This window comes from Bufo gargarizans, chromosome 1 (assembly GCF_014858855.1).
Source record: "Bufo gargarizans isolate SCDJY-AF-19 chromosome 1, ASM1485885v1, whole genome shotgun sequence".
In the NCBI taxonomy this organism is placed as follows: domain Eukaryota; kingdom Metazoa; phylum Chordata; class Amphibia; order Anura; family Bufonidae; genus Bufo; species Bufo gargarizans.
Genome location: NC_058080.1, coordinates 159,046,202 through 159,071,496, shown reverse-complemented (window position 1 = coordinate 159,071,496; position 25,295 = coordinate 159,046,202). Strand labels below are relative to the sequence as shown.

At 46.4% G+C, this 25,295-nt stretch overlaps 1 protein-coding gene across 1 annotated transcript; it reads left to right on the top strand.

Annotated features, from left to right (window-relative positions):
- Nucleotides 1-3,169: 3,169 nt before the first annotated feature.
- LOC122940341 (methylsterol monooxygenase 1-like) lies at nt 3,170-19,941 on the top strand. The gene is made up of 6 exons (XM_044297003.1): nt 3,170-3,309; nt 6,472-6,773; nt 8,385-8,536; nt 16,370-16,496; nt 17,920-18,074; nt 19,663-19,941. The coding sequence occupies exons 2-6, from the start codon at nt 6,525-6,527 to the stop codon at nt 19,859-19,861; spliced, it is 882 nt and encodes a 293-aa protein (XP_044152938.1). The 5' UTR covers nt 3,170-3,309; nt 6,472-6,524; the 3' UTR covers nt 19,862-19,941.
- The last annotated feature ends 5,354 nt before the right edge of the window (nt 19,942-25,295 follow it).

Below are 25,295 nucleotides of genomic sequence, written 5' to 3'. Positions count from 1 at the left end.
GTGCCAGAAGTTGGTTGACTCCATGCAACACAGATGTCCAGCAGTTCTCAGAAACAGTGGTTATACAACTAAATATTAGTTCAGTGATTCAAAGGAAAGCAAAATCTTCAAACATTTTTCAGTTTATATAGTGAATGTTTGAGTTTGTAAAAAAGAATACAAACACTGCTATTTTTTTTAACAGTCTAATATTCACTTTTCTTAATTTTTTTTTAGAGGTTAGAGGAACAACACAAATTTGATATATTTTTCTTCATGTTTTGATTTGGAATAGAATGTGTAGTGTCCCCAATGCATTTGTGTGTATGGAAATGAAAGCTATTAGAAGGATTTTGAGCTTTATTCACTTTTTTAAACACACTGCTATTATTTTGAACACAACTGTACTACTTCTCCAGTCATGGCCGAGTAACATTATATGTTGTACTGGTGTGTACTACTCCTCCAGTCACATTGTATGCGGAGACTCATTTGCATATTAATAAAATGCTGGATTTCTGTGCATCCTATCTGTGTAGTTAGTTTACTATGGGTAAGAGTCCCACACAGCAGCCCCCCCCCCCCAGTATATAATCTCACAAAGCAGCCCCCCAGTATATAATCTCACAAAGCAGCCCCCCAGTATATAATCTCACACAGCAGCCCCCAGTATATAATCTCACACAGCAGCCCCCCCAGCATATGATCTCACACAGCAGCCCCCCCATACAATCTCACACAACAGCCACCCCTCCATGCAATCCTACACAGCAGTCCCCCAGCATATAATCTCACACAGCAGCCCCCCTCCATACAATCTCACACAGCACCCCTCCTCCATACAATCTCACACAGCACCCCTCCTCCATACAATCTCACACAGCAGCCCCCCCTCCCCAGAATACAATCTCGCTGAGAAGCCCCCCTCCCCAGCATACAATCTCACACAGCAGCCCCCCCTCCCCAGCATACAATCTCACACAGCAGCCCCCCTCCCCAGCATACAATCTCACACAGCAGCCCCCCTCCCCAGCATACAATCTAACACAGCAGCCCCCCTCCCCAGCATACATTCTCACACAGCACCCCCCTCCATACAATCTCACACAGCATCCCCCCCTCCCCAGTATACAATCTCACACAGCAGCCCCCCTCCATACAATCTCACACAGCAGCCCCCCTCCATACAATCTCACACAGCAGCCCCCCCATACAATCTCTCACAGCACCCCCCCTCCATACAATCTCACACAGCAGCCCCCCTTCCCAGCATACAATCTCACACAGCAGCCCCCCCTCTATACAATCTCACACAGCAGCCCCCCCTCCCAGCATACAATCTCACACAGCAGCCCTCCCCTCCCCAGCATACAATCTCACACAGCAGCCCCCTCCATACAATATCACACAGCAGCCCCCCCAGCATACAATCTCACACAGCAGCCCCCACTCCCCAGCATACAATCTCACACAGCAGCCCCCCCTCCATACAATCTCACACAGCAGTCCCCCCCAGCATATAATCTCACACAGCACCCCTCCTCCATACAATCTCACACAGCAGCCCCCCCTCCATACAATCTCACACAGCAGCCCCCCCTTCATACAATCTCACACAGCACCCCCCTCCATACAATCTCACACAGCAGCCCCCCTCCCCAGCATACAATCTCACACAGCAGCCCCCCTCCATACAATCTCACACAGCAGGCCCCCCTCCATACAATCTCACACAGCAGCCCCCACTCCCCAGCATACAATCTCACACAGCAGCCCCCCTCCATACAATCTCACACAGCAGCCCCCCCTCCATACAATCTCACACAGCAGCCCCCCCCATACAATCTCACACAGCAGCCCCCCTCCATACAATCTCACACAGCAGCCCCCCTCCCCTCCATACAATCTCACACAGCAGCCCCCCTCCCCTCCATACAATCTCACACAGCACAGCAGCCCCCCTCCCCTCCGTACAATCTCACACAGCAGCCCCCCTCCCCTCCATACAATCTCACACAGCAGCCCCCCTCCCCTCCATAAAATCTCACACAGCAGCCACCCCTCCATACAATCTCACACAGCAGCCCCCCTCCATACAATCTCACACAGCAGACCCCCCTCCATACAATCTCACACAGCAGCCCCCTCTCCATACAATCTCACACAGCAGCCCCCCTCCATACAATCTCACACAGCAGCCCCCCTCCCCTCCATACAATCTCACACAGCAGCCCCCCTCCCCTCCATACAATCTCACACAGCAGCCCCCCCTCCATACAATCTCACACAGCAGCCCCCCCTCCATACAATCTCACACAGCAGCCCCCCCTCCATACAATCTCACACAGCAGCCTCCCCTCCATACAATCTCACACAGCAGCCTCCCCTCCATACAATCTCACACAGCAGCCCCCTCCATACAATCTCACACAGCAGCCCCCCTCCATACAATCTCACACAGCAGCCCCCCCCTCCATACAATCTCACACAGCAGCCCCCCTCCATACAATCTCACACAGCAGACCCCCTCCATACAATCTCACACAGCAGCCCCCCTCCATACAATCTCACACAGCAGCCCCCCCTCCATACAATCTCACACAGCAGCCCCCCCTCCATACAATCTCACACAGCAGCCCCCCCTCCATACAATCTCACACAGCAGCCCCCCTCCATACAATCTCACACAGCAGCCCCCCCCCCCTCCATACAATCTCACACAGCAGCCCCCCCCCTCCATACAATCTCACACAGCAGCCCCCCCTCCATACAATCTCACACAGCAGCCCCCCCTCCATACAATCTCACACAGCAGCCCCCCCCTTCATACAATCTCACACAGCACCCCCTCCATACAATCTCACACAGCAGCCCCCCTCCCCAGCATACAATCTCACACAGCAGCCCCCCTCCATACAATCTCACACAGCAGCCCCCCTCCATACAATCTCACACAGCAGCCCCCCTCCATACAATCTCACACAGCAGCCCCCCTCCATACAATCTCACACAGCAGCCTCCCCTCCATACAATCTCACACAGCAGCCTCCCCTCCATACAATCTCACACAGCAGCCTCCCCTCCCCAGTATACAATCTCACACAGCAGCCCCCCTCCATACAATCTCACACAGCAGCACCCCTCCATACAATCTCACACAGCAGCCCCCCTCCATACAATCTCACACAGCAGCCTCCCCTCTATAAAATTCTCAGCCTCTCCCCAGTGCTCACATCCACCTCTCTACTAGTACTGTCAGACTTTCTCCCCTCTCAGTGCCACAGACGCTGCTGAGTAGCCATCCCACAGAGGGCTGGTGACCGTAGAGAGGTGAGCGCCATTATACATGTGTGTATGGGATATGTCTGCTATGTAGTTTGTATTATACAATGCATCATTATATATCACTGTAAGCAATAGATATGATATATATTTCTGTATATATATATATATATAATTATATCATATCAATATACCTTATTAGGTATAGCAGCCTTTGAACCTGTATGCTTATAGGTGTAAGGACACATCACACTTGGATTGTGGATTTAGCATGTGCGGACAGTTCACACTTAGTCCTGATTTGCTGGGATGGTGCAGATTTTTGAAGAACAGGTCGTTTTCCTATTCAGGGTATATTCACACATGGCCGACCCGCCTGTAGCAAATCCAGTACGTATTATCTAGAGCATGGGTCAGCAATCGCCGTCACTCCAGCTGTTGTGGAACTACAACTTCCATCATGCACACTTGCTCTGCTGTTCTTCCATAGAAGTGAACGGAGCATGCTGGGAGTTGTAGTTTCACAACTGCTGGAAGTTTCAGACTCTGTGCAGGATAAGTAACATGCCTGTATTTTTTTTCCTTGGCTTGGACACGGACTGTTTGGTTCTTGGAAACCTCATTCGATTGCATCGGAGGTGGACACGATGTGTGTTTTGGTGCAGAATCATCAAATTCACAATTTGTGAACATAACTGAAAGCGGTTGTGTCATCTGAGACGGTAGTGGCATATCACTAGGATGTTCCACCAAAGTCAGATAGGTGCAGGTCCCACTTCTGGTACCCACACCTATCTCTAGGATGGGACCCCCAAAGTGAAGGAAAGCGCATCACACGTGTGTGGAGTTCTCTCCATTCACTTCTGTGGGAGGTCTGAAAAAATAGCCAAGTGAGCGTGCTTGGCTGTTTCCGGAACTCCCATTGAGGTAAATGGAGAGCGCACCGTGTATGCACTGTAACCCCTCAATGCACCCCTATAATGGGAAAACCCCAATACACACCCCAGTTAGGATAACATGTATGAATATGGGTTGTGTCTTCTCCATTGAAGAGAGTGAGGCTGAGCTGTAATACCGCACCCAACCTGTGGACAGGTGTGGTGCTGTCATTTTATTTCAGTCCTGTAGAACCCTTTTAAGATGCAGCAGGGCAGGTCTGAATTTTTCGGTTGTCTTGTTCACATTTGCGCAGTGGGCTGGAATTTTCTGCTACCTTCGGCCGTCTTTTTCGCGCCTGCGCAGTGGCCCCGAATTTTCTGCTACCTTCGGCGCGTTCACGCTATGGGTGAATGCTCCGCGCCTGCGCCGACAAACCCCCGGCAGAGCCAATGAGGAGCCGAGGTGAGAGACACACCTCCCACGTCACTACTGGAAGTGATGTGGGTAGCAAAAAATTCCGGGTAGCAGAAAATTCCGGAACATCGGCCCCCAGTCCCTGTATTGGGGATCATTCACTCACAGGGACACTGTTATGGGGGGATCTGTGGATGACACATATATAGCATAAGGTGCTATATATGTGTTACCCACAGATACCCCCCCACAACAGTGTCATCCACAGATCCCTACAACAGTGTCATCCACAGATCCCCACAACAGTGCCATCCACAGAGCCCCCATAACAGTGCCATCCACAGAGCCCCCATAACAGTGCCATCCACAGAGCCCCCATAACAGTGCCATCCACAGATCCCCCCCATAACAGTGCCATCCACAGATCTCCCAAAACAGTGCCATCCACAGATCTCCCAAAACAGTGCCATCCACAGATCCCCCATAACAGTGCCATCCACAGATCCCCCATAACAGTGCCATCCACAGAGCCCCCAAAACAGTGCCATCCACAGAGCCCCCATAACAGTGCCATCCACAGAGCCCCCATAACAGTGCCATCCACAGAGCCCCCATAACAGTGCCATCCACAGAGCCCCCATAACAGTGCCATCCACAGAGCCCCCATAACAGTGCCATCCACAGAGCCCCCATAACAGTGCCATCCACAGAGCCCCCATAACAGTGCCATCCACAGATCCCCCCATAACAGTGCCATCCACAGATCCCCCCATAACAGTGCCATCCACAGATCCCCCCCATAACAGTGCCATCCACAGATCCCCCCATAACAGTGTCATCCACAGAGCCCCCATAACAGTGCCATCCACAGAGCCCCCATAACACCTTTTGGTTCAAAATATTTTTTAATTTGGCTATTCCCCACCTCTCTTGTAATTGTTCCGCTACTTGTGGGCTGCGCGGGAATGAGTTCAGTCACTTCGGTGGGCAATCCCGTCCTGCAGCGCGTGATCCCGCAAGACCTGCCGCTGTAGGTCACGGGTCTCGCGGGATCACGCGCCACAGGATGGGATTGCGCACCGAAGTGACTGAACTCATGCCCATGTAGCCCGCAAGTAGCGGATCAGTGGAACAAGTACAAGGTGGGTGGGGGGATGATCTGTGGGGTTGCCCAGACGGCTAGGCCCTTCACAGTAGTTATTAACCCCTTTCAGCAGTCCCCCATTCACTGAAGGGGGGACTGCTGAAAGGGATTAATAACTACTGTGAAGGGCCTCCTCCCCTTTCACAGTAGTTATGCCCAGATATGTGCCCCCTTCACAGTAGTTATGCCCAGATATGTGCCCCCTTCACAGTAGTTATGCCCAGATATGTGCCCCCTTCACAGTAGTTATGCACAGATATGTGCCCCCTTCACAGTAGTTATGCCCACACTGCTTCTAACAGAGGCTCACTAATGGACGCTGAGATTAGATCACCCCATACGAAAGCATTGAATCAATGCTTTCCTATGGGGAAAAATTTGACCCTGGAGGTCATCATGCATGGTGTGAGGACGTCCAGCGTCAGATACCAGACCAAAGGTCTGCCAGCCACTAGAGGCTGTCTTATTACTGGAACGTAAACAATGCAGTTTCTCCATAACATTGCAGCTCGATTTTCAAAAGGGACACTGTACCCCGACCACGTCAATGAGCTGAAGTGGTCTGGGTGCCTTTTGTGTCACTTTAACTTTGAAATCTTATTAAAGATTGTGTAGGGTGTGGCTGGAGGCGGGGCATGGAGGCGGGACAAGGGTGGGGCTTGCAGCAGAACATGGGTGGTGCCTGTAAGGGGGCCCTTGATTTATTTTGCCCGGGGGCCCTGAGGGTTCTCAGTCCGCCCCTGAATGTATCTTTCTTTTTCTTTATGTTGCAGGACCCCCTGGAATCTACACCTGACTGTCCATCTCCATGCAGTAGGAACCAGAAATGGCCGCCAACGACAGTATTCTTAGCCCAGCATATCTTGCTGTTGAGTACATTGACTCTCTACTACCAGAGAACCCTCTGCAAGGGCCCTTTAAAAATGCCTGGACCTACATGCTAGACAATTACACGAAGTTCCAGATTGCAACCTGGGGGTCCCTCATCGTCCATGAGCTGATCTACTTCCTCTTCTGTTTACCCGGTTTCCTATTTCAGTTCATACCTTTCATGCAACGGTTCAAAATCCAACAGGTATGTACTAAGTACCGATGATCTGTTACGTGGGATACGGTGGCAATTCTATAAGAGGAGGAGGCCGACCGGGGTGTCTTACAATGGGGAAAGATGTCCAGGAAATTTCCAGTGCTCATCATCAGATGGGTTACTCCCAATTTAGACCTACCGGTATATGGCATATCCATAGTATATACCAGGGATCAGCAACCTCCGGAACTTCATCTGTTGTAAAACTACAACTCCCAGCATGCTTGATTCACTTCAGCTGAGCAATTTTGCATGCTGAGAGTTGTAGTTTAACAACACCTGGAGTGCCGGAGGTTGCCGACCCCCTTGGATATACCATAAATGTGGGTCCCTCCATGGGAACCTCACATCTCCAGAACAAGGATCCTCACATCCGTCAGGTCAAATGGCCACTGATTGCTTCTGAATCATTCTGATAAAAGTATAAGGCTACTTTCACATCTATGATTTCTTTCTGGTTTTGAGATACGGCTGGAAGACACTTCAGTTTGATTTAATACAACCAGCTGCATCAGTTCCTTTCGGATGCGGTTGTATTAAATAGAAAGTGAACAAACTGGATCCGGGACTAACACTATCATAAGTCAATGGGCACCGGATCCGTTTTTTCCTGTACGAAAAAAACCGATCCGGCACCATTGACTTACATTGTTTTTAGTGCCAGATCCAGCTTGTTCAGTTTTGCAAACCGGACACAAAATCACAGCTTGCAGCGATTTAGTGTCCGGTCACAGAACACAACAAACCGTAACGGAATGCACTCTGGTGCCCTCCATTCCGGTTTGTTCAGTTTGTCCCCATTGACAATAAATGGGGACAAAACTGAAGCGTTTTCCTCCGGTTTTGAGATCATCTGCCGGATCTCAAAACTGGAAAGAAAATCGCAGATGTAAAAGTAGCCTAAGGCTGCAAGTTTGAAATGCTATGTGCACAGTTGGCTATTAGCACTCTGCGGACTGTGCCCTACAGGTCTATGGTACTTTGTGTGCCGCTATATTGTGCCAAAATAAGGTAGCATAGGAAATGCTTTCAGGGTGAAAACCTAGAATTTGGTCTCACAAATTCTGTGTGAATCAGAAATACACCCTCTGTGTGCCTCAGTACGGTATGGGGCATGTGCATGTAGTCTGGGTTATATTGTTATGGACTATAGATACAAAATGGATACTTGCTTGTTGAGAACTATACTGTAGTTAAAATGGCGGCCAGGCACCCAGCCAACGCCTATAACAAGAATCTTGCTTTCTGCTTTATTATGTGCCTCAAGACGGTTTCTGTTAATTTCAAGCAAGCAGCTTCCCCCATCTGGAAGGGGGAGGGGGGAACTTCTTCTTGCACACAGATGTGAAAATACAGAGTTTATAGCCAATAGAAAAGATACCTTACCTCCCCCGCTTCTTCCTGTTCTATATAATCTGCTGTAACCTACAATAAAGCAGAGATCCTGTTTTGACCCCCAGCTGTGTGTCTCAGTTTGATCTCTTCGTGCACGTACATTAACTAATTTAGAGCAGTACATCAACCGAACTGGCAGTTTGACCAGATCCAAAACAAAATTACCGCCCTCTTCTCTCATGTCTGCTATTCTTTATATTGCAGGATAGACCAGAAACATGGGAGGACCAATGGAGGTGCTTTAAGATGCTCCTTTTCAATCATTTCTGCATTCAGCTTCCTTTGTTCTGTGGAGCGTTCTACTACTTCACTGAGTTTTTAAACATTCCTTATGACTGGGATAGTATGCCTAGATGGTGAGTAACCGGCTCAGAAAATATTCAGTATTACTCTTGTTATACAGGGTGGCCCACGAAAGAGTAGCCCGCCTCCAATATCTCCAAACTGCCTAATAGTAAATCTGTCTTAGTTACCCATAGCAACCAATCAGAGCTCAGCTTTCATTTTTTCAGAGCCCTGTAGGAACTGAAAGCTGAGCTCTGATTGGTTGCCATGGGAAACTATGATTTACTATTAGGCAGTTTGATTTGGAGGCAGGCTACTTTTTTGTGGGCCCCCCCGTACTATTAAATAGCATAATAGCGCTTCTGTCTTGGGATATTACTGCCACCCCTTTATTGGAATGAGAGTACAACACGTTTTGGGGCTTTTTGAAGCCAGAATTCTGGAGTGGAGGGCTGGATAAAGTCCCCCAAACGTTTTGGGCATTGCACACCCCCTGTTAGGGTCCATTCACATGTACGCAACTGTTTTGCAGTCCACAAATTGCATATTCGCAAAACACAGACTCCTGCCATATGCGTTCTGCTTTTTGCAGACCGCACATGGCCGGCACGATAATAGAAATGCCCTTTCTCGTCCGTGTCTGCGGCCAAGAATAGGACATGTACTATTTTTTTGCAGGGCCGCGGAACAGAAGCGCGGATACGGACAGCACACTATGTGCTGTCCACATCTTTTGCGGCCCCATTGAAAATGAATGGGTCCACACCCGTTCCGCAAAATTGCAGAACGGATGCGGACCCATTTTGCGGACGTGTGAATGGACCCTTAACCACTTCAGCCCCGCTAGGTGAAACCCCCTTCATGACCAGGCCACTTTTTACACTTCGGCACTACACTCCTTTCACCGTTTATCGCTCGGTCATGCAACTTACCACCCAAATGAATTTTACCTCCTTTTCTTCTCACTAATGGAGCTTTCATTTGGTGGTATTTTATTGCTGCTGACATTTTTACTTTTTTTGTTATTAATCAAAATATAACGATTTTTTTGCAAAAAAATGACATTTTTCACTTTCAGCTGTGAAATTTTGCAAAAAAAACGACATCCATATATAAATTTTTCGCTAAATTTATAGTTCTACATGTCTTTGATTAAAAAAAAAATGTTTGGGCAAAAAAAAAATGGTTTGGGTAAAAGTTATAGCATTTACAAACTATGGTACAAAAATGTGAATTTCCGCTTTTTGAAACGGCTCTGATTTTCTGAGCACCTGTCATGTTTCCTGAGGTTCTACAATGCCCAAACAGTATAACTACCCCACAAATGACCCCATTTCGGAAAGTAGACACCCTAAGGTATTCGCTGATGGGCATAGTGAGTTCATAGAACTTTTTATTTTTTGTCACAAGTTAGCGGAAAATGATGATGATTTTATTATTTTTTTTTTTTCTTACAAAGTCTCATATTCCACTAACTTGCGACAAAAAATAAAAAATTCTAGGAACTCACCATGCCCCTCACAGAATACCTTGGGGTGTCTTCTTTCCAAAATGGGGTCACTTGTGGGGTAGTTATACTGCCCTGGCAATTTAGGGGCCCAAATGTGTGAGAAGTACCTTGCAATCAAAATGTGTAAGAAATGACCGGTGAAATCCGAAAGGTGCACTTTGGAATATGTGCCCCTTTGCCCACCTTGGCAGCAAAAAAGTGTCACACATGTGGTATCGCCGTACTCAGGAGAAGTTGGGGAATGTGTTTTGGGGTGTCATTTTACATATACCCATGCTGGGTGAGAGAAATATCTTGGCAAACGACAACTTTTCCCATTTTTTAATACAAAGTTGGCATTTGACCAAGATATTTTTCTCACCCAGCATGGGTATATGTAAAATGACACCCCAAAACACATTCCCCAACTTCTCCTGAGTACGGCGATACCACATGTGTGACACTTTTTTGCTGCCAAGGTGGGCAAAGGGGCACATATTCCAAAGTGCACCTTTCGGATTTTGCAGGGCATTTTTTACACATTTTGATTGCAAGGTACTTCTCACACATTTGGGCCCCTAAATTGCCAGGGCAGTATAACTACGCCACAAGTGACCCCATTTTGGAAAGAAGACACCCCAAGGTATTCCGTGAGGGGCACTGGCGAGTTCCTAGAATTTTTTATTTTTTGTCACAAGTTAGCAGAAAATGATGATTTTTTTTTTTTTCTCTTTTTTCCTTACAAAGTCTCATATTCCACTAACTTGCGACAAAAAATAAAAAATTCTAGGAACTCGGCCATGCCCCTCACGGAATACCTTGGGGTGTCTTCTTTCCAAAATGGGGTCACTTGTGGCGTAGTTATACTGCCCTGGCAATTTAGGGGCCCATATGTGTGAGAAGTACTTTGCAATCAAAATCTGTAAAAAATGACCGGTGAAATCCGAAAGGTGCACTTTGGAATATGCGCCCCTTTGCCCACCTTGGCATCAAAAAAGTGTCACACATCTGGTATCGCCGTACTCAGGAGAAGTTGGGGAATGTGTTTTGGGGTGTCATTTTACATATACCCATGCTGGGTGAGAAAAATATCTTGGTCAAATGCCAACTTTGTACAAAAAATGGGAAAAGTTGTCGTTTGCCAAGATATTTCTCTCACCCAGCATGGGTATATGTAAAATGACACCCCAAAACACATTCCCCAACTTCTCCTGAGTACGGCGATACCAGATGTGTCACACTTTTTTGCAGCCAAGGTGGGCAAAGGGGCACATATTCCAAAGTGCACCTTTCGGATTTTGCAGGGCATTTTTTACACATTTTGATTGCAAGGTACTTCTCACACATTTGGGCCCCTAAATTGCCAGGGCAGTATAACTACGCCACAAGTGACCCCATTTTGGAAAGAAGACACCCCAAGGTATTCTGTGAGGGGCATGGCGAGTTCCTAGAATTTTTTATTTTTTGTCGCAAGTTAGTGGAATATGAGACTTTGTAAGGAAAAAAGAGAAAAAAAAAAAAATCATCATTTTCTGCTAACTTGTGACAAAAAATAAAAAATTCTAGGAACTCGCCGTGCCCCTCACGGAATACCTTAGGGTGTCTTCTTTCCAAAATGGGGTCACTTGTGGCGTAGTTATACTGCCCTGGCAATTTAGGGGCCCATATGTGTGAGAAGTACCTTGCAATCAAAATGTGTAAAAAATGCCCTGCAAAATCCGAAAGGTGCACTTTGGAATATGTGCCCCTTTGCCCACCTTGGCAGCAAAAAAGTGTGACACATCTGGTATCGCCGTACTCAGGAGAAGTTGGGGAATGTGTTTTGGGGTGTCATTTTACATATACCCATGCTGGGTGAGAGAAATATCTTGGCAAACGACAACTTTTCCCATTTTTTTGTACAAAGTTGGCATTTGACCAAGATATTTTTCTCACCCAGCATGGGTATATGTAAAATAACACCCCAAAACACATTCCCCAACTTCTCCTGAGTACGGCGATACCAGATGTGTCACACTTTTTTGCAGCCTAGATGCGCAAAGGGGCCCAAATTCCTTTTAGGAGGGCATTTTTAGACATTTGGATCCCAGACTTCTTCTCACGCTTTAGGGCCCCTAAAAAGCCAGGGCAGTATAAATACCCCACATGTGACCCCACTTTGGAAAGAAGACACCCCAAGGTATCCAATGAGGGGCCTGGCAAGTTCAAAGAATTTTTTTTTTTTTCGCATAAGTTAGCGGAAATTGATTTTTTTTTGTTTTTTCTCACAAAGTCTCACTTTCCGCTAACTTAGGACAAAAATTTCAATCTTTCATGGACTCAATATGCCCCTCAGCAAATACCTTGGGGTGTCTTCTTTCCAAAATGGGGTCAGTTGTGGGGTGTTTGTACTGCCCTGGCATTTGAGGGTCTCCGCAATCATTACATGTATGGCCAGCATTAGGAGTTTCTGCTATTCTCCTTATATTGAGCATACAGGTAATGAGATTTTTTTTTTCCGTTCAGCCTCTGGGCTGAAAGAAAAAAATGAACGGCACAGATTTCTTCATTCGCATCGATCAATGTGGATGAAAAAATCTCTGCCAAAAAAAAAAATGGAGGGGAAAGGCGTCTGCCAGGACATAGGAGCTCCGCCCTACATCCATACCCACTTAGCTCATATGCCCTGGCAAACCAGATTTCTCCATTCGCATCAATCGATGTGGATGAATAAATCATTGCCGGGATATTTTTTTATATATATATATATATATACATACAAAGTGCTTGCCAAAGCATAGGAACGCCGCCTCCTCCTCAGCTCGTATGCCTCGGCAAACGTATCTGTCACTGCAGAGTAGAAATCTCGTCTTGCAGCGCCGCATACACCGACTTGCGTGTAATCTGACAGCAGCGCAATGCTTCTGTCAGAATGCACATCGGTGCTGCAGCTAGTAGATCGGTTGGTCCACCTGGAAGGTAAAAAGACAAAAAAAAAAAAAAAGAAAAAAACAGGCCACAACGCAATAATTTTATTAACTTTGGAACAGAACATGTAACTTTAACTTTTGGAACTAAACATTAACCTGTTTGCTTACCTGTTTTTTTTTTTTGTTTTTTTACCTTTATAGAACAAACCTCTCCTTCCCCATGGGTCAATGTGCAAAGCGCAAATCGCCCAAAGATGTGGCGAAGTGCGTTATGCACTTTGTCCCATGTGAAAGGAGACGTTTGCAGCAGCAGTGAGTGAATGGGCCCTAATAGCCCTGTGTGCCTGTCCTGGTGAGATGATCCCTATGCTAATAGTGTACCTGTGAGTGGTACTTCCGGAAACACTCTCCAAAGCATAGGGCAGGGTGGTCCGGACAGTCAGGACAGAAATAACGGGTGTCACGCCTTATTCCACTCCTGCTACAGACATGACATCTTTTTCGGGGTGACGGTTGGGTTGAGGTACCAGGAACGACATTGGGGAAATGTCGCTCGTGTAGACGGCTAACTACACTGGTGGTTGGGGCCACGGAACCTCCTGGATACAGGAGGTTCTCAATGATCTCTTCCTGAAATTTGAGGAAGGATCCAGTTCTCCCAGCCTTACTGTAGAGAACAAAACTATTGTACAGAGCCAATTGAATTAAATATACAGACACCTTCTTATACCAGCGTCTGGTGCGTCGGGAAACTAAATACGGAGACAACATCTGGTCATTGAAGTCGACCCCTCCCATGTGGAGGTTATAGTCGTGGACTGAGAGGGGCTTTTCAATGACACGGGTTGCTCGCTCAATTTGTATTGTCGTGTCTGCGTGAATGGAGGAGAGCATGTAAACGTCACGCTTGTCTCTCCATTTCACCGCGAGCAGTTCTTCGTTACACAGTGCGGCCCTCTGCCCCCTTGCAAGACGGGTGGTAACGAGCCGTTGGGGGAAGCCCGCGCGACTAGTTCGCGCGGTACCACAGGCGCCAATCCGTTCTAGAAACAAATGCCTAAAGAGGGCCACACTTGTGTAAAAATTGTCCACATAAAGATGGTACCCCTTGCCGAATAAGGGTGACACCAAGTCCCAAACTGTCTTCCCACTGCTCCCCAGGTAGTCAGGGCAACCGACCGGCTCCAGGGTCTGATCTTTTCCCTCATAGACCCGAAATTTGTGGGTATAGCCTGTGGCCCTTTCACAGAGCTTATACAATTTGACCCCATACCGGGCGCGCTTGCTTGGGATGTATTGCTTGAAGCCAAGGCGCCCGGTAAAATGTATCAGGGACTCGTCTATGCAGATGTTTTGCTCTGGGGTATAAATATCTGCAAATTTCTGGTTGAAATGGTCTATGAGGGGCCGAATTTTGTGGAGCCGGTCAAAAGCAGGGTGGCCCCTGGGACGGGAGGCGGTGTTGTCACTAAAGTGCAGGAACCGCAGGATGGCCTCAAAACGTGCCCTGGACATGGCAGCAGAGAACATGGGCATGTGATGAATCGGGTTCGTGGACCAATATGACCGCAATTCATGTTTTTTTGTCAGGCCCATGTTGAGGAGGAGGCCCAGAAAAGTTTTAAGTTCGGAAACTTGGACTGGTTTCCACCGGAAAGGCTGGGCATAAAAGCTTCCCGGGTTAGCGGTGATAAATTGTGTGGCATACCGGTTTGTCTCTGCCACGACTAAGTCTAAAAGCTCCGCAGTCAAGAACAGCTCAAAAAATCCCAGGGCCGAACCGATCTGAGCCGTCTCAACCCGAACTCCAGACTGGGCAGTGAAAGGGAAAACTACAGGTGCGGCTGAAGTTGGGGACTGCCAATCAGGGTTTGCCAGCACCTCTGGGATTCTAGGGGCTCTACGGGCACGTCTTTGCGGTGGCTGCGACGGGGTCACTACTGCACGTGCCACCGTACCAGCTTCAACTGCCCTTCTGGTGCTCGCTACTTCACCAGGTTGTACGGCAGTGCTGGTACTAGGTCCAGGGAGGGCTGGGCTGCTGGTGTATGCCTCACCACGTAATCCGACAGCACCAGCCCCACTCTGCTGCTCTTGAAGCGGATCCTGCGCAACCTGCGGTCTAGCGACACGGGGCCGGGTACGCCTGGTGGTATCAGGGACCTCAGCCTCCTCGTCCGAACTTTGGGTCAGAGAGCCACTGCTTTCTACAGGTTCGTATTCTGACCCGCTGGATTCATCAGATGAGGGTTCCCACTCCTCATCCGACTGGGTCAGAAGCCTGTAGGCCTCTTCAGAGGAATACCCCCTGTTTGACATGTGGGCAACTAAATTTAGGGGTATTCCCTGAGACTACCCAAGAAAAAAAAAGCAAGCCTGTCTTACAAAGGGGAGCCTAGCGAAGTACCAGAGGCCGCTGCGGTTGATAAAAAATATCAAAACTGATTTTTTTATCGCCGCAGTGCGTGTAAAGTGAATGTGCAGTGATCAAAAAAAAATTTTTTTTTTGTCACTGCGGTGGGGCGGGTGTGGGCGAACGCACGTGTGGGCGACCGATCAGGCCTGATCGGGCAAACACTGCGTTTTGGGTGGAGGGCGAGCTAAAGTGACACTAGTACTATTATAGATCTGACCGTGATCAGTTTTGATCACTTTCAGATACTATAAAAGTACAAATGCTGATTAGCGATACGCTAATCAGCGAATAACGGACTGCGGTGCGGTGGGCTGGGCGCTAACTGATCGCTAACTACCTAACCAAGGGACCTAAACTATACCTAAAACCTAACGGTCAATAACAGTGAAAAAAAAAGTGACAGTTTGCACTGATCACTTTTTTCTTTTCACTTGTGATTGACAGGGGGTGATCAAAGAGGTGATCAAAGGGTTAATTGGGGTTCAGGGGGGTGATCAGGGGCTAAGTGTGTAGTGTTGGTGTACTCACTGTGAAGCCTGCTCCTCTGCTGGATCCAACCGACGAAAAGAACCAGCAGAGGAGCAGGCAGCCATATAACAGATCATATTTACAAATATGATCTGCTATCTGGCACTTTGATTGGATTTTTTAAAAATCAGCAACCTGCCAGCCACGATCATTGGCTGGCAGGTTGCTGACGAAATGCTTCTCGAAGAAATGCCGGCGCGAACTGCGCATGCGCGCGCGCATATTCGCGTCATCTCGCGTCTCGCGAGATGACGCGTATATGCGTGACTGTGCGCAGCGCTGCCACCTCCGGAACGCACATGTGCGTTAGGCGGTCCGGAGGTGGTTAATCAGCTGTTCAGGAGTTGCTATATAGCTGGTACCACACAGCTCCGTCCACTACAGAATGGACAGAATGGTGTAGTCCCAGTGCCGATTATTGGCGACGTGTCAGACCCCCGCCGATCTGCTATTGACGATGTATCCTAGGGAAACTCTTGAGAACCCCTTTAATATGCTGTTTCTACTTTCGACTTGGATTGTAGGGTTGAATCTACATGTAAAGTGATGCCTTTTCTTCCAGGTATATATTGATTGCTCAGTGTTTCGGCTGCGCGGTCATAGAAGACACCTGCCACTACTTCCTTCATCGTCTCCTGCACCATAAGAGTATATACAAATATATCCACAAAGTACATCACGAGTTTTCTGTAAGTACAGAGCAGCAGTGGACTGAAGCTTTGACTTGACTGCATTTCAAATAATATACAGTCAGGTCCATAAATATTGGGACATTGACACAATTCTAACATTTTTGGCTCTATACACCACCACAATGGATTTGAAATGAAACAAACAAGATGTGCTTTAACTGCAGTCTGTCAGCTTAAATTTGAGGGTATTTACATCCAAATCAGGTGAACGGTGTAGGAATTACAACAGTTTGCATATGTGCCTCCCACTTGTTAAGGGACCAAAAGTAATGGGACAATTGGCTTCTCAGCTGTTCCCTGGCCAGGTGTGTGTTATTCCCTCATTATCCCAATTACAATGAGCAGATCGAAGATCCAGAGTTCATTTCAAGTGTGCTATTTGGTTTTGTAATCTGTTGCTGTCAACTCTCAAGATTAGATCCAAAGAGCTGTCACTATCTGTGAAGCAAGCCATCATTAGGCTGAAAAAACAAAACAAACCCATCAGAGAGATAACAAAACCATTAGGCATGGCCAAAACAACTGTTTGGAACATTCTTAAAAAGAAGGAACGCACCGGTGAGCTCAGCAACACCAAAGACCCGGAAGACCATGGAAAACAACTGTGGTGGATGACCGAAGAATTATTTCCCTGTTGAAGAAAACACCCTTCACAACAGTTGGCCAGATCAAGAACACTCTCCTTGTATTTATTGATGATGTGACTGCTGACAAAAGCAGCAGGATGCATTCTGAAGTGTTTCGGGCAATATTATCTGCTCATATTCAGCCATAAGCTTCAGAACTCATTGGACGGCGCTTCACAGTGCAGATGGACAATGACCCAAAGCATACTGCAAAAGCAACCAAAGAGTTTTTTAAGGGAAAGAAGTGGAATGTTATGCAATGGCCAAGTCAATCACCTGACCTGAATCCGATTGAGCATGCATTTCACTTGCTGAAGACAAAACTGAATGGAAAATGCCCCAAGAACAAGCAGGAACTGAAGACAGTAGCAGTAGAGGCCTGTCAGAGCATCACCAGGGATGAAACCCAGCATCTGGTGATGTCTATGCGTTCCAGACTTCAGGCTGTAATTGACTGCAAAGGATTTGCAACCAAGTATTAAAAAGTGAAAGTTTGATTTATGATTATTATTCTGTCCAATTACTTTTGGTTCCTTAACAAGTGGGAGGCACATATGCAAACTGTTATAATTCCTACACTGTTCACCTGATTTGGATGTAAATACCCTCAAATTAAAGCTGACAGTCTGCAGTTAAAGCACATCTTGTTCATTTAATTTTAAATCCATTGTGGTGGTGTATAGAGCCAAAAATGTTAGAATTGTGTTGATGTCCCAATATTTATGGACCTGACTGTATGTGCAAAATGTATTATGCCGTATTAATTGGTGATTTGCCTTTTGTGTGTTTTACAGTCTCCATGCGGGATGCAGGCTGAGTATAATCATCCCCTCGAAATCTTCATCTTTGGAGCAGGATTTCTCGTTGGCATCATGGTCTTTTGCAACCACTTCATTCTCCTGTGGACTTGGGTTATAGTTCGAATAAAGGAAACGATAGATGTTCACAGGTAAGCGGCATTTACCTAGCGCCTCATATAACTGCAGTGGGTATTCCCTCTTAAAGTGGCCACAGGCATCAGATTGTTACTGGCTGATTTCATTGGAATCAGACAGCAATCTAAGGCCTCATGCACACAACCGTTGTGTGCATCCGTGGCCGTTGTGCCGTTTTCCGTTTTTTTTCGCGGACCCATTGACTTTTTGCAGCCGAGGCCATGATCCGTGTATCCTGTCCGTCAAAAAAATATGACCTGTCCTATTTTTTTGACGGACAACGGTTCACGGACCCATTCAAGTCAATGGGTCCGTGAAAGAACACGGATGCACACAAGATTGGCATCCGTGTCCGTGATCCGTGGCCGTAGGTTGCTTTCATACAGACGGATCCGAAGATCCGTCTGCATAAAAGCTTTTTCTGATCTAAGTTTTCACTTCGTGAAAACTCATTTCCGACAGTATATTCTAACACAGAAGCGTTCCCATGGTGATGGGGACGCTTCTAGTTAGAATACACTGCAAACTTTGTACAAGACTGCCCCCTGCTGCCTGGCAGCACCCGATCTCTTACAGGGGGATATGATAGCACAATTAACCCCTTCAGGTGCGGCACATCATATTCCCCTGTAAGAGATCAGGGCTGCCAGGCAGCAGGGGGCAGACCCCCCCCCTCCCCAGTTTGAATATCGTTGGTGGCACAGTGTGCGCCCACCATCGCCCCCCCCCTCCCTCTATTGTAATAAATCGTTGGTGGCACAGTGTGCGCCCACCATCGCCCCCCCCCTTCCTCCCTCTATAGTTAAAAATCGTTGGTGGCACAGTGTGCGCCCACCATCGGCCCCCCCTCTCTCTATAGTAGTAACAACCATTGGTGGCAGTGTGCGGCCTCCCATTTCCCCCCCCCATTATTGGTGGCAGCGGAGTTCCGATCGGAGTCCCAGTTTCATCGCTGGGGCTCCGATTGGTAACCATGGCAACCAGGAAGCTACTGCAGCCCTGGTTGCCATGGTTACTTAGCAATAGTACAACAGTAGAAGATTCATACTTACCTGCTTGCTGCTGCGATGTCTGTGACCGGCCGGGAGCTCCTCCTACTGGTAAGTGACAGTTCTTTAGCAATGCGCCGCACAGACCTGTCACTTACCAGTAGGTGGAGCTCCCGGCTGGTCACAGACTACATCTAGTACCTTTCTAACAGGTCAGAGAATAAAAATCTACTAATGTGACTGCATTAAGAAATTGGAATAAAACCTGCCTATATTTAGTACATTTTTTAACCAGAATATTGCAAAAGTTTTAGATCTATTTATGAAGCAAATGACCTAAAAAGAATAATCTAATGAGGGGGAATGGCTTAATCAGAAAGGTGTGGTTCTATACGCAGCAATATGCGCCAACATTTTTATTGCAAGGCAACACTTGCCGTAAAGTTAGATATATTATTTTCAGCAGTCTAGGTTTATCACACTGCTTTTTTGTGGTGTAAAATCCTGTGTGAACAGTAATCTTAGGATTGTGCAGGTTTTCATTATGAGAAACCGGAGTCCGTTACAGCCTTATAACAGTTAATTGAAATTCAATTAAAATTTTCTCTCGCAGTGGTTACGACCTTCCTTTAAATCCGCTGCACCTCATACCCTTCTATGCCGGGGCACGTTTCCACGATTTCCATCACATGAACTTCGAAGGTAACTATGCCTCAATGTTTACATGGTGGGACAGACTCTTCAACACCAATTCTCAGTACAACAGCCACAGAGGGAAAGTGAAGATACAGGAGGAAAAGAAGACAAAATAAACTGTGTCATAAAAAACGCTGCTTAATTTTCCATCATATGGATCGTGAATTGCTTTTAATAAATCCTAAATTCTATCGCGGGTGGAAGAGAGGACACTGGTTTTTATGTAGCGTGCAGGAGAAACAAGTATAATTGTGGAAATCAGCCACAGTCCAATTGTAGCTGCCACCGTACAAATGCCACGTTGGGCCTTACTGTCAGGTGAGAACCCCAAATAAAGCAGAACTCTTCATGCGCAGCTGGTTGTCACTCGCCAGCTGTGACCATTCAGCAGAAACAAGGACTACAGGAATATTCAGCATTTTTGTAGTTTTCACCTCTCTCATGACTGTCTTTCCACTTTTGTGAAACGTCTTGTTTTATTTTTCTACATCGTACATATTTTAAGCATTTAACGTTATCATTGACAACTAGTGATGAGCGAGCATGCTCGGCTGAGTACCGGTTCGGCTCGAGCATCGCTATGCTCGGCACATGGCGGTACTCGGCCGAATACCACATGTGCTCGTCGCATTGCTCGAGTGTCCGCCCCGCACGTTTGGCGCCTCCTGAAGCATCCAATCAGAGTTCAGGTAAGTAATTCCCTCCAGTGTAATACCATAGCCATGTTAGCTATAAGCCTTACACTGGTTGGCTGGCCGGAACACGTGGTACTAGTTTATACAGGAGCAGACGTTAGGCCTCGGATCATTCAGCGTCAGGGAGAGCCGACAGTAGGCAGGGACATATAGCGGTTTGCTGAAATTACAACTATTGAACTCCCAAAAAGCTCTTGAAAGGCAAAACAGTCCCCTTCAGGACTAAAGTGTGTGTTTGACAGCAGTGCAGCATTTTAGTTTTTTTTTAACAAGGGTTAAATTCAGCAGTATTAGGGACTGGCGTCTGCAGGAAGGGACAGATAGTGCAGGGCTGGAAAATCACTGTGTTCACTACCAAAAAGCTTTCGAAAGAAAGAAATATTACATATCAGTGAGATCTACAGTACACCATCAGAAAGCAGTGTGATTAGCAGAAATTCTAAAAAAGGGGCTTATTCACTAGAGTGTGCCTGCTAGTGAAAATTTGCCTAATTTGTGCCACATCTGTGTGCACGCTCAATCCACAAACATTATATACAGTATTCCAGCCTAGAATAATTTCTATTTGGGACAAATTTCACCAGTTTGGGTGACATCTGTGTCTGCATTTAGGCCGCAACCATATATACATAATTCAGCAGAGAATTCTTTCTATTTGGGACAAAAATCCCTAGTCTGGGTTTCATCTGTATGAGAATTTAGGCCGCAAACAATGTATACAATAATTCAGCACAGAATTCTTTCAATTTGGGACAAGTTTCCATAGTTTGGGTCACATCTGTGTCTGCGTTTAGGCCGCAACCATATATACAGTAATTCAGCAGAGAATTGTTTCTATTTGGGACAAAAATCCCTAGTTTTGGTTTCATCTGTGTGTGAATTTAGGCCGCAACCGTTATATACAGTAATTCACCAGAGAATTATTTATATTTGTGACAAATTTCACTAGTTTGGGTGACTTCTGTGTGTGAATTTAGTCCGCAACCATATATACAGTTATTCACCAGAGAATTATTTCTATTTATGCCAAATTTCACTGGTTTTGGTCAAATCTGTGCGTGAATTTAGGCCTCAACCATATATACAGTAGTTCAGCAGAGAATTATTTATATTTGGGACAAATTTCAAAACTTTTGGGCACATCTGTGTCTGTGTTTAGGCCACAACCATATATACAGTAATCCAGCATAGATTTAGTTCTATTTGGGACAAATTTCACTAGTTTGGGTGACTTCTGTGCGAGAATTTAGGCCGCAACCATATATACAGTAGTTCAGAAGAGAATTATTTCTATTTGGGACAAATTTCACTAGTTTTGGGCACATCTGTGCATGAATTTAGGCCGCAACCATATATACAGTAGTTCAGCACAGAATTATTTCTATTTGGGACAAATTTCAATACTTTTGGGCACATCTGTGTCTGCGTTTAGGCCGCAACCATATATACAGTAGTTCAGCAGAGAATTATTTCTATTTGGGACAAATTTCTGTATTTTGGGTCTCGTCTGTGTGTGAATTTAGTCCGCAACCATATATACAGTAATTCCGCAGAGAATTATTTCTATTTGGGACAAATTTAACTGTTTTGTGCCAAATATACTGTCCATGTACTGTGGATTCACATTTGAAAAGAGTGTCTGTTGCGCCAATCTAAATAATCTGTGCATAATCCAGTGTCCATATTTTGTTCATTACTGTGGCATATACTTAAAATGAGTCAAATTAAAAAAATTTGTGTCTAGCGACAAAATAAATAATCTGTTCAAAATCTAGTGTCCATAGCGCGTGGCTCTCTGTTTCAAATACAGTACCACATGTGAAAACAGTGTATTTTTGTGAGAAGTAAAATATTTGTGCCACATCTACTGTGTGTGCATTTCATACATATTACTAACATATACTGTACTTCATCCGCAGACGGTGTATGGTAGGGATGTGACATTATCAGAGTTACATCCCCTGTGTAAAGTGTGCGCATCCAAAATACCTGTTTTAATTGATTGGCGCGTACACATACATATCCTACAATACTGTAGGTGTTAGATACTTTTAAGCATATATAACATTTCATATTAAGAAGGCGGCCAGTATGGGACGTGGAAGTGGCCGTGATGATGATGGTTCACGCAGAGGCTGTGACCCTGGGCTCAATGAAAAAGAGTAAAATAATGTAGATGAGGGCCTCCAGGTGCGCTAACCCTCTAAAACAGTGAAGGCGATGGCAAACCTTTTAGAGACTGATTGCACAAACTGCAACCACAAACACGCTTATTTATCGCAAAGTGCCCACACGATCAGTTACCCTGAATACTACAGTCCAATATAGTATATCTTCCATGTTCCTTATTATTTAGCTATAGTGGCCTGCCTACAGTCAATGTGCTGCCTGTGCCATTCATGGCGTACCCGACACTGATGAATGGCAGGAAAACTATAAGGCATATTGGTGCACCATAGACTTTTTCAAGAGTAAGGGTGCCCACAGAGATGGCTCTGAGTGTCGCCCCTGGCACCTGTGCAAGGGTTTCGCTGATAAAACATTATGAGTGAGGGCAGCCTAAAAAACATGTTGATATGATGGAGGAGGAGGAGGAGAAGGACGAGAAAAGGAAGATTGAACCATATAACCTTTTTGGTGGTGGCAGAGGTGCATGTGAATACAGTGTATTTAGTACTTTACAAACAACACATTTAAAGTGCCTTGTTGTTCACCCGATTTCCTTTGGTGGAGTAGAGAAGTCAGGGGCAATCCAGGCCTTGTTAATTTTTTTGAGTCGACCTGTCAGCATTTTCAGTTGACAGACGGATGCGCTTTTCAGTTATTATGCCCCCAGGAACACTATATACCCGCTCTGACGAAACGCTAGCGGCAGGGCATCCCAGCACCTCTGAGGCATAGAGTGCAAGTTTGTGCCACGTGTCCAGCTTGGACAGCCAATAGTTGTAAGGCACAGAGGGAACACCGAGGACGCTGACACGGTCTGCTATGTACTCCTTCACAATCTTCCACAATGTTTCCCTCCTTGTGACACTAGGCCACGCATCCGGGTGAGGGTGCTGGCGGGGTGTCATGAAACTGTCCCAGGCCTTGTAGAGTGTTGTCCTGCCTCTGTTGGAACTGCGGTGTCCCCCCCCCCTCATCTCCCCTCCTGGGTTGGCCAAGGAACTATGTACTCTGCCACCAGCATTGTCAGCTGTAAATATTTCTGCAATGACATTCTGTTCTGTTATTATTATAGTTTTTTGTTTGTATTATAGTTGGTATTATAATTGTTATTCTGGTTTATGGTTGTAAAAAATGTTATGGTTATTTGGTTATTTATGTGTTAATTAACAGGCCCTGCCATTGGTTTACTTCCACTCTCTGCCTCCACTGTTGTCATATGGAAATTTTCTAAGCAATTTTTAAACAAGGACATTCTGTTATTGCATCGTTTTGCTCGTCCTCTTTACCACAGGAATGAGAGATGAGAAGTTCCCTTTGAAGGGGGGGGGGGGTCGATAAGGGTGAACAACCAGTAATCCGTGTTGTCGAACATGCGTGTAACGCACGGGTCGTGGGAAAGGCAGCCTAACATGAAGTCAGACATGTGTGCCAGATTCCAAACAGGCAAGACTTTGCTGTCATCATCAGGAGGATGACTCTCATTCTCCTTATCCTATTCCTCCTCTCCTGACATCTATGCAGAACAGATGGAATAAACCTGCTATTGCTACTACCCTCTGTAGCGTAGGCAACCTTCTCCTGCTCCTCCTCCTCCTCATCATCTAATTCACACTGAGAAGCCGAACTGATGGTGTTCTGGCTATCACCCTGTGTAATGTCTTCCCCCTATTTCCACCTCTTCCACATGTGAGGCGTCCGCCTTCATCGTTAGCAGCCAGCGTTTCACTAGACACAGAAGTGGTATGGTTCGGCTGATAATGGCGGCGGCGCCACTCACCATCGGTGTTTATCCCTCAAAGTTGTGTAAAACCTCACAGAGGTCAGACATACAAGAGCATGTTGCAGCTGGGATTCCATTACTGCCCTCTGCGCGTGCTCACGTCGCACAATAGTCTGTTAGCTGGCAAATGCAAGCGCTGCAGCAGCATTGCCAAACCGACGGCAGCTGTAGATGACTTTTGGAAATGGGCACACACACAGCGCACTTTCACCAGTAGCTCAGGCAAAATGGGGGAGGTTGGGAGAAAATTAAGAACACGTGGCCTAGGCATGGTATGGCCAGATCCCGGACATTAAGGTGGAATCCACATGGCCATATCAGCATTTGCCCCATGTACAATTTTACCTTCTCTTTTTACCTTCTCTACTGGGCAGAGGTTGTTTTCTGCCCCTGTGATGGCTCTGATTTGCTGAGGGCTGGGCCTGTTATGTTCCAGTGTTTTATGTTTTTATTGTTATTGTTTGAGTTTGATTTTGAGCCTAGGCTGTAAAATAAAATATGTTATGATTATTTGGTTATTCATGAGTTCATAAAAAGTTCATGCCATTGGTTTAACTCCACTCTTGTTTGTTAGGTTTTTAGTTATATTAGTGTACTAGCTGAAGGCCTGGCTTCGCTAGGGTATATTTAATCTATTTAATTTAATGTTTGTGCGTGTCATTAAAAGATATCAATACTATCCACTATAACAGTGACCTCTACAGCACCCCGCCCCAAAACAGTGACCTCCACAGCCCCCCACCCCTTAACACTGACCCCCCACAGTGCCCCGTCCCTTAAAATTTGACCTCCCTAGCAGCCCATCCCCTTAACTTTGACCTTTACAGCAGCCTTCCCCTTTAACAGTGACTTTCACAGCATACCACCCCCTTGACAGTGACCTCCACAGGGGCCCGCCCCCTTAAC

What these genes read in the sequence shown, in the direction of transcription:
- LOC122940341 (XM_044297003.1), top strand. Translation starts at nt 6,525, where the DNA reads ATGGCCGCCAACGACAGTATTCTTAGCCCAGCATATCTTGCTGTTGAG. An exon ending in TGGGATAGTATGCCTAGATG is followed by an intron (nt 8,537 to 16,369) that starts GTGAGTAACCGG and finishes CTTTTCTTCCAG; the next exon opens with GTATATATTGATTGCTCAGT. An exon ending in AAGTACATCACGAGTTTTCT is followed by an intron (nt 16,497 to 17,919) that starts GTAAGTACAGAG and finishes TGTGTTTTACAG; the next exon opens with TCTCCATGCGGGATGCAGGC.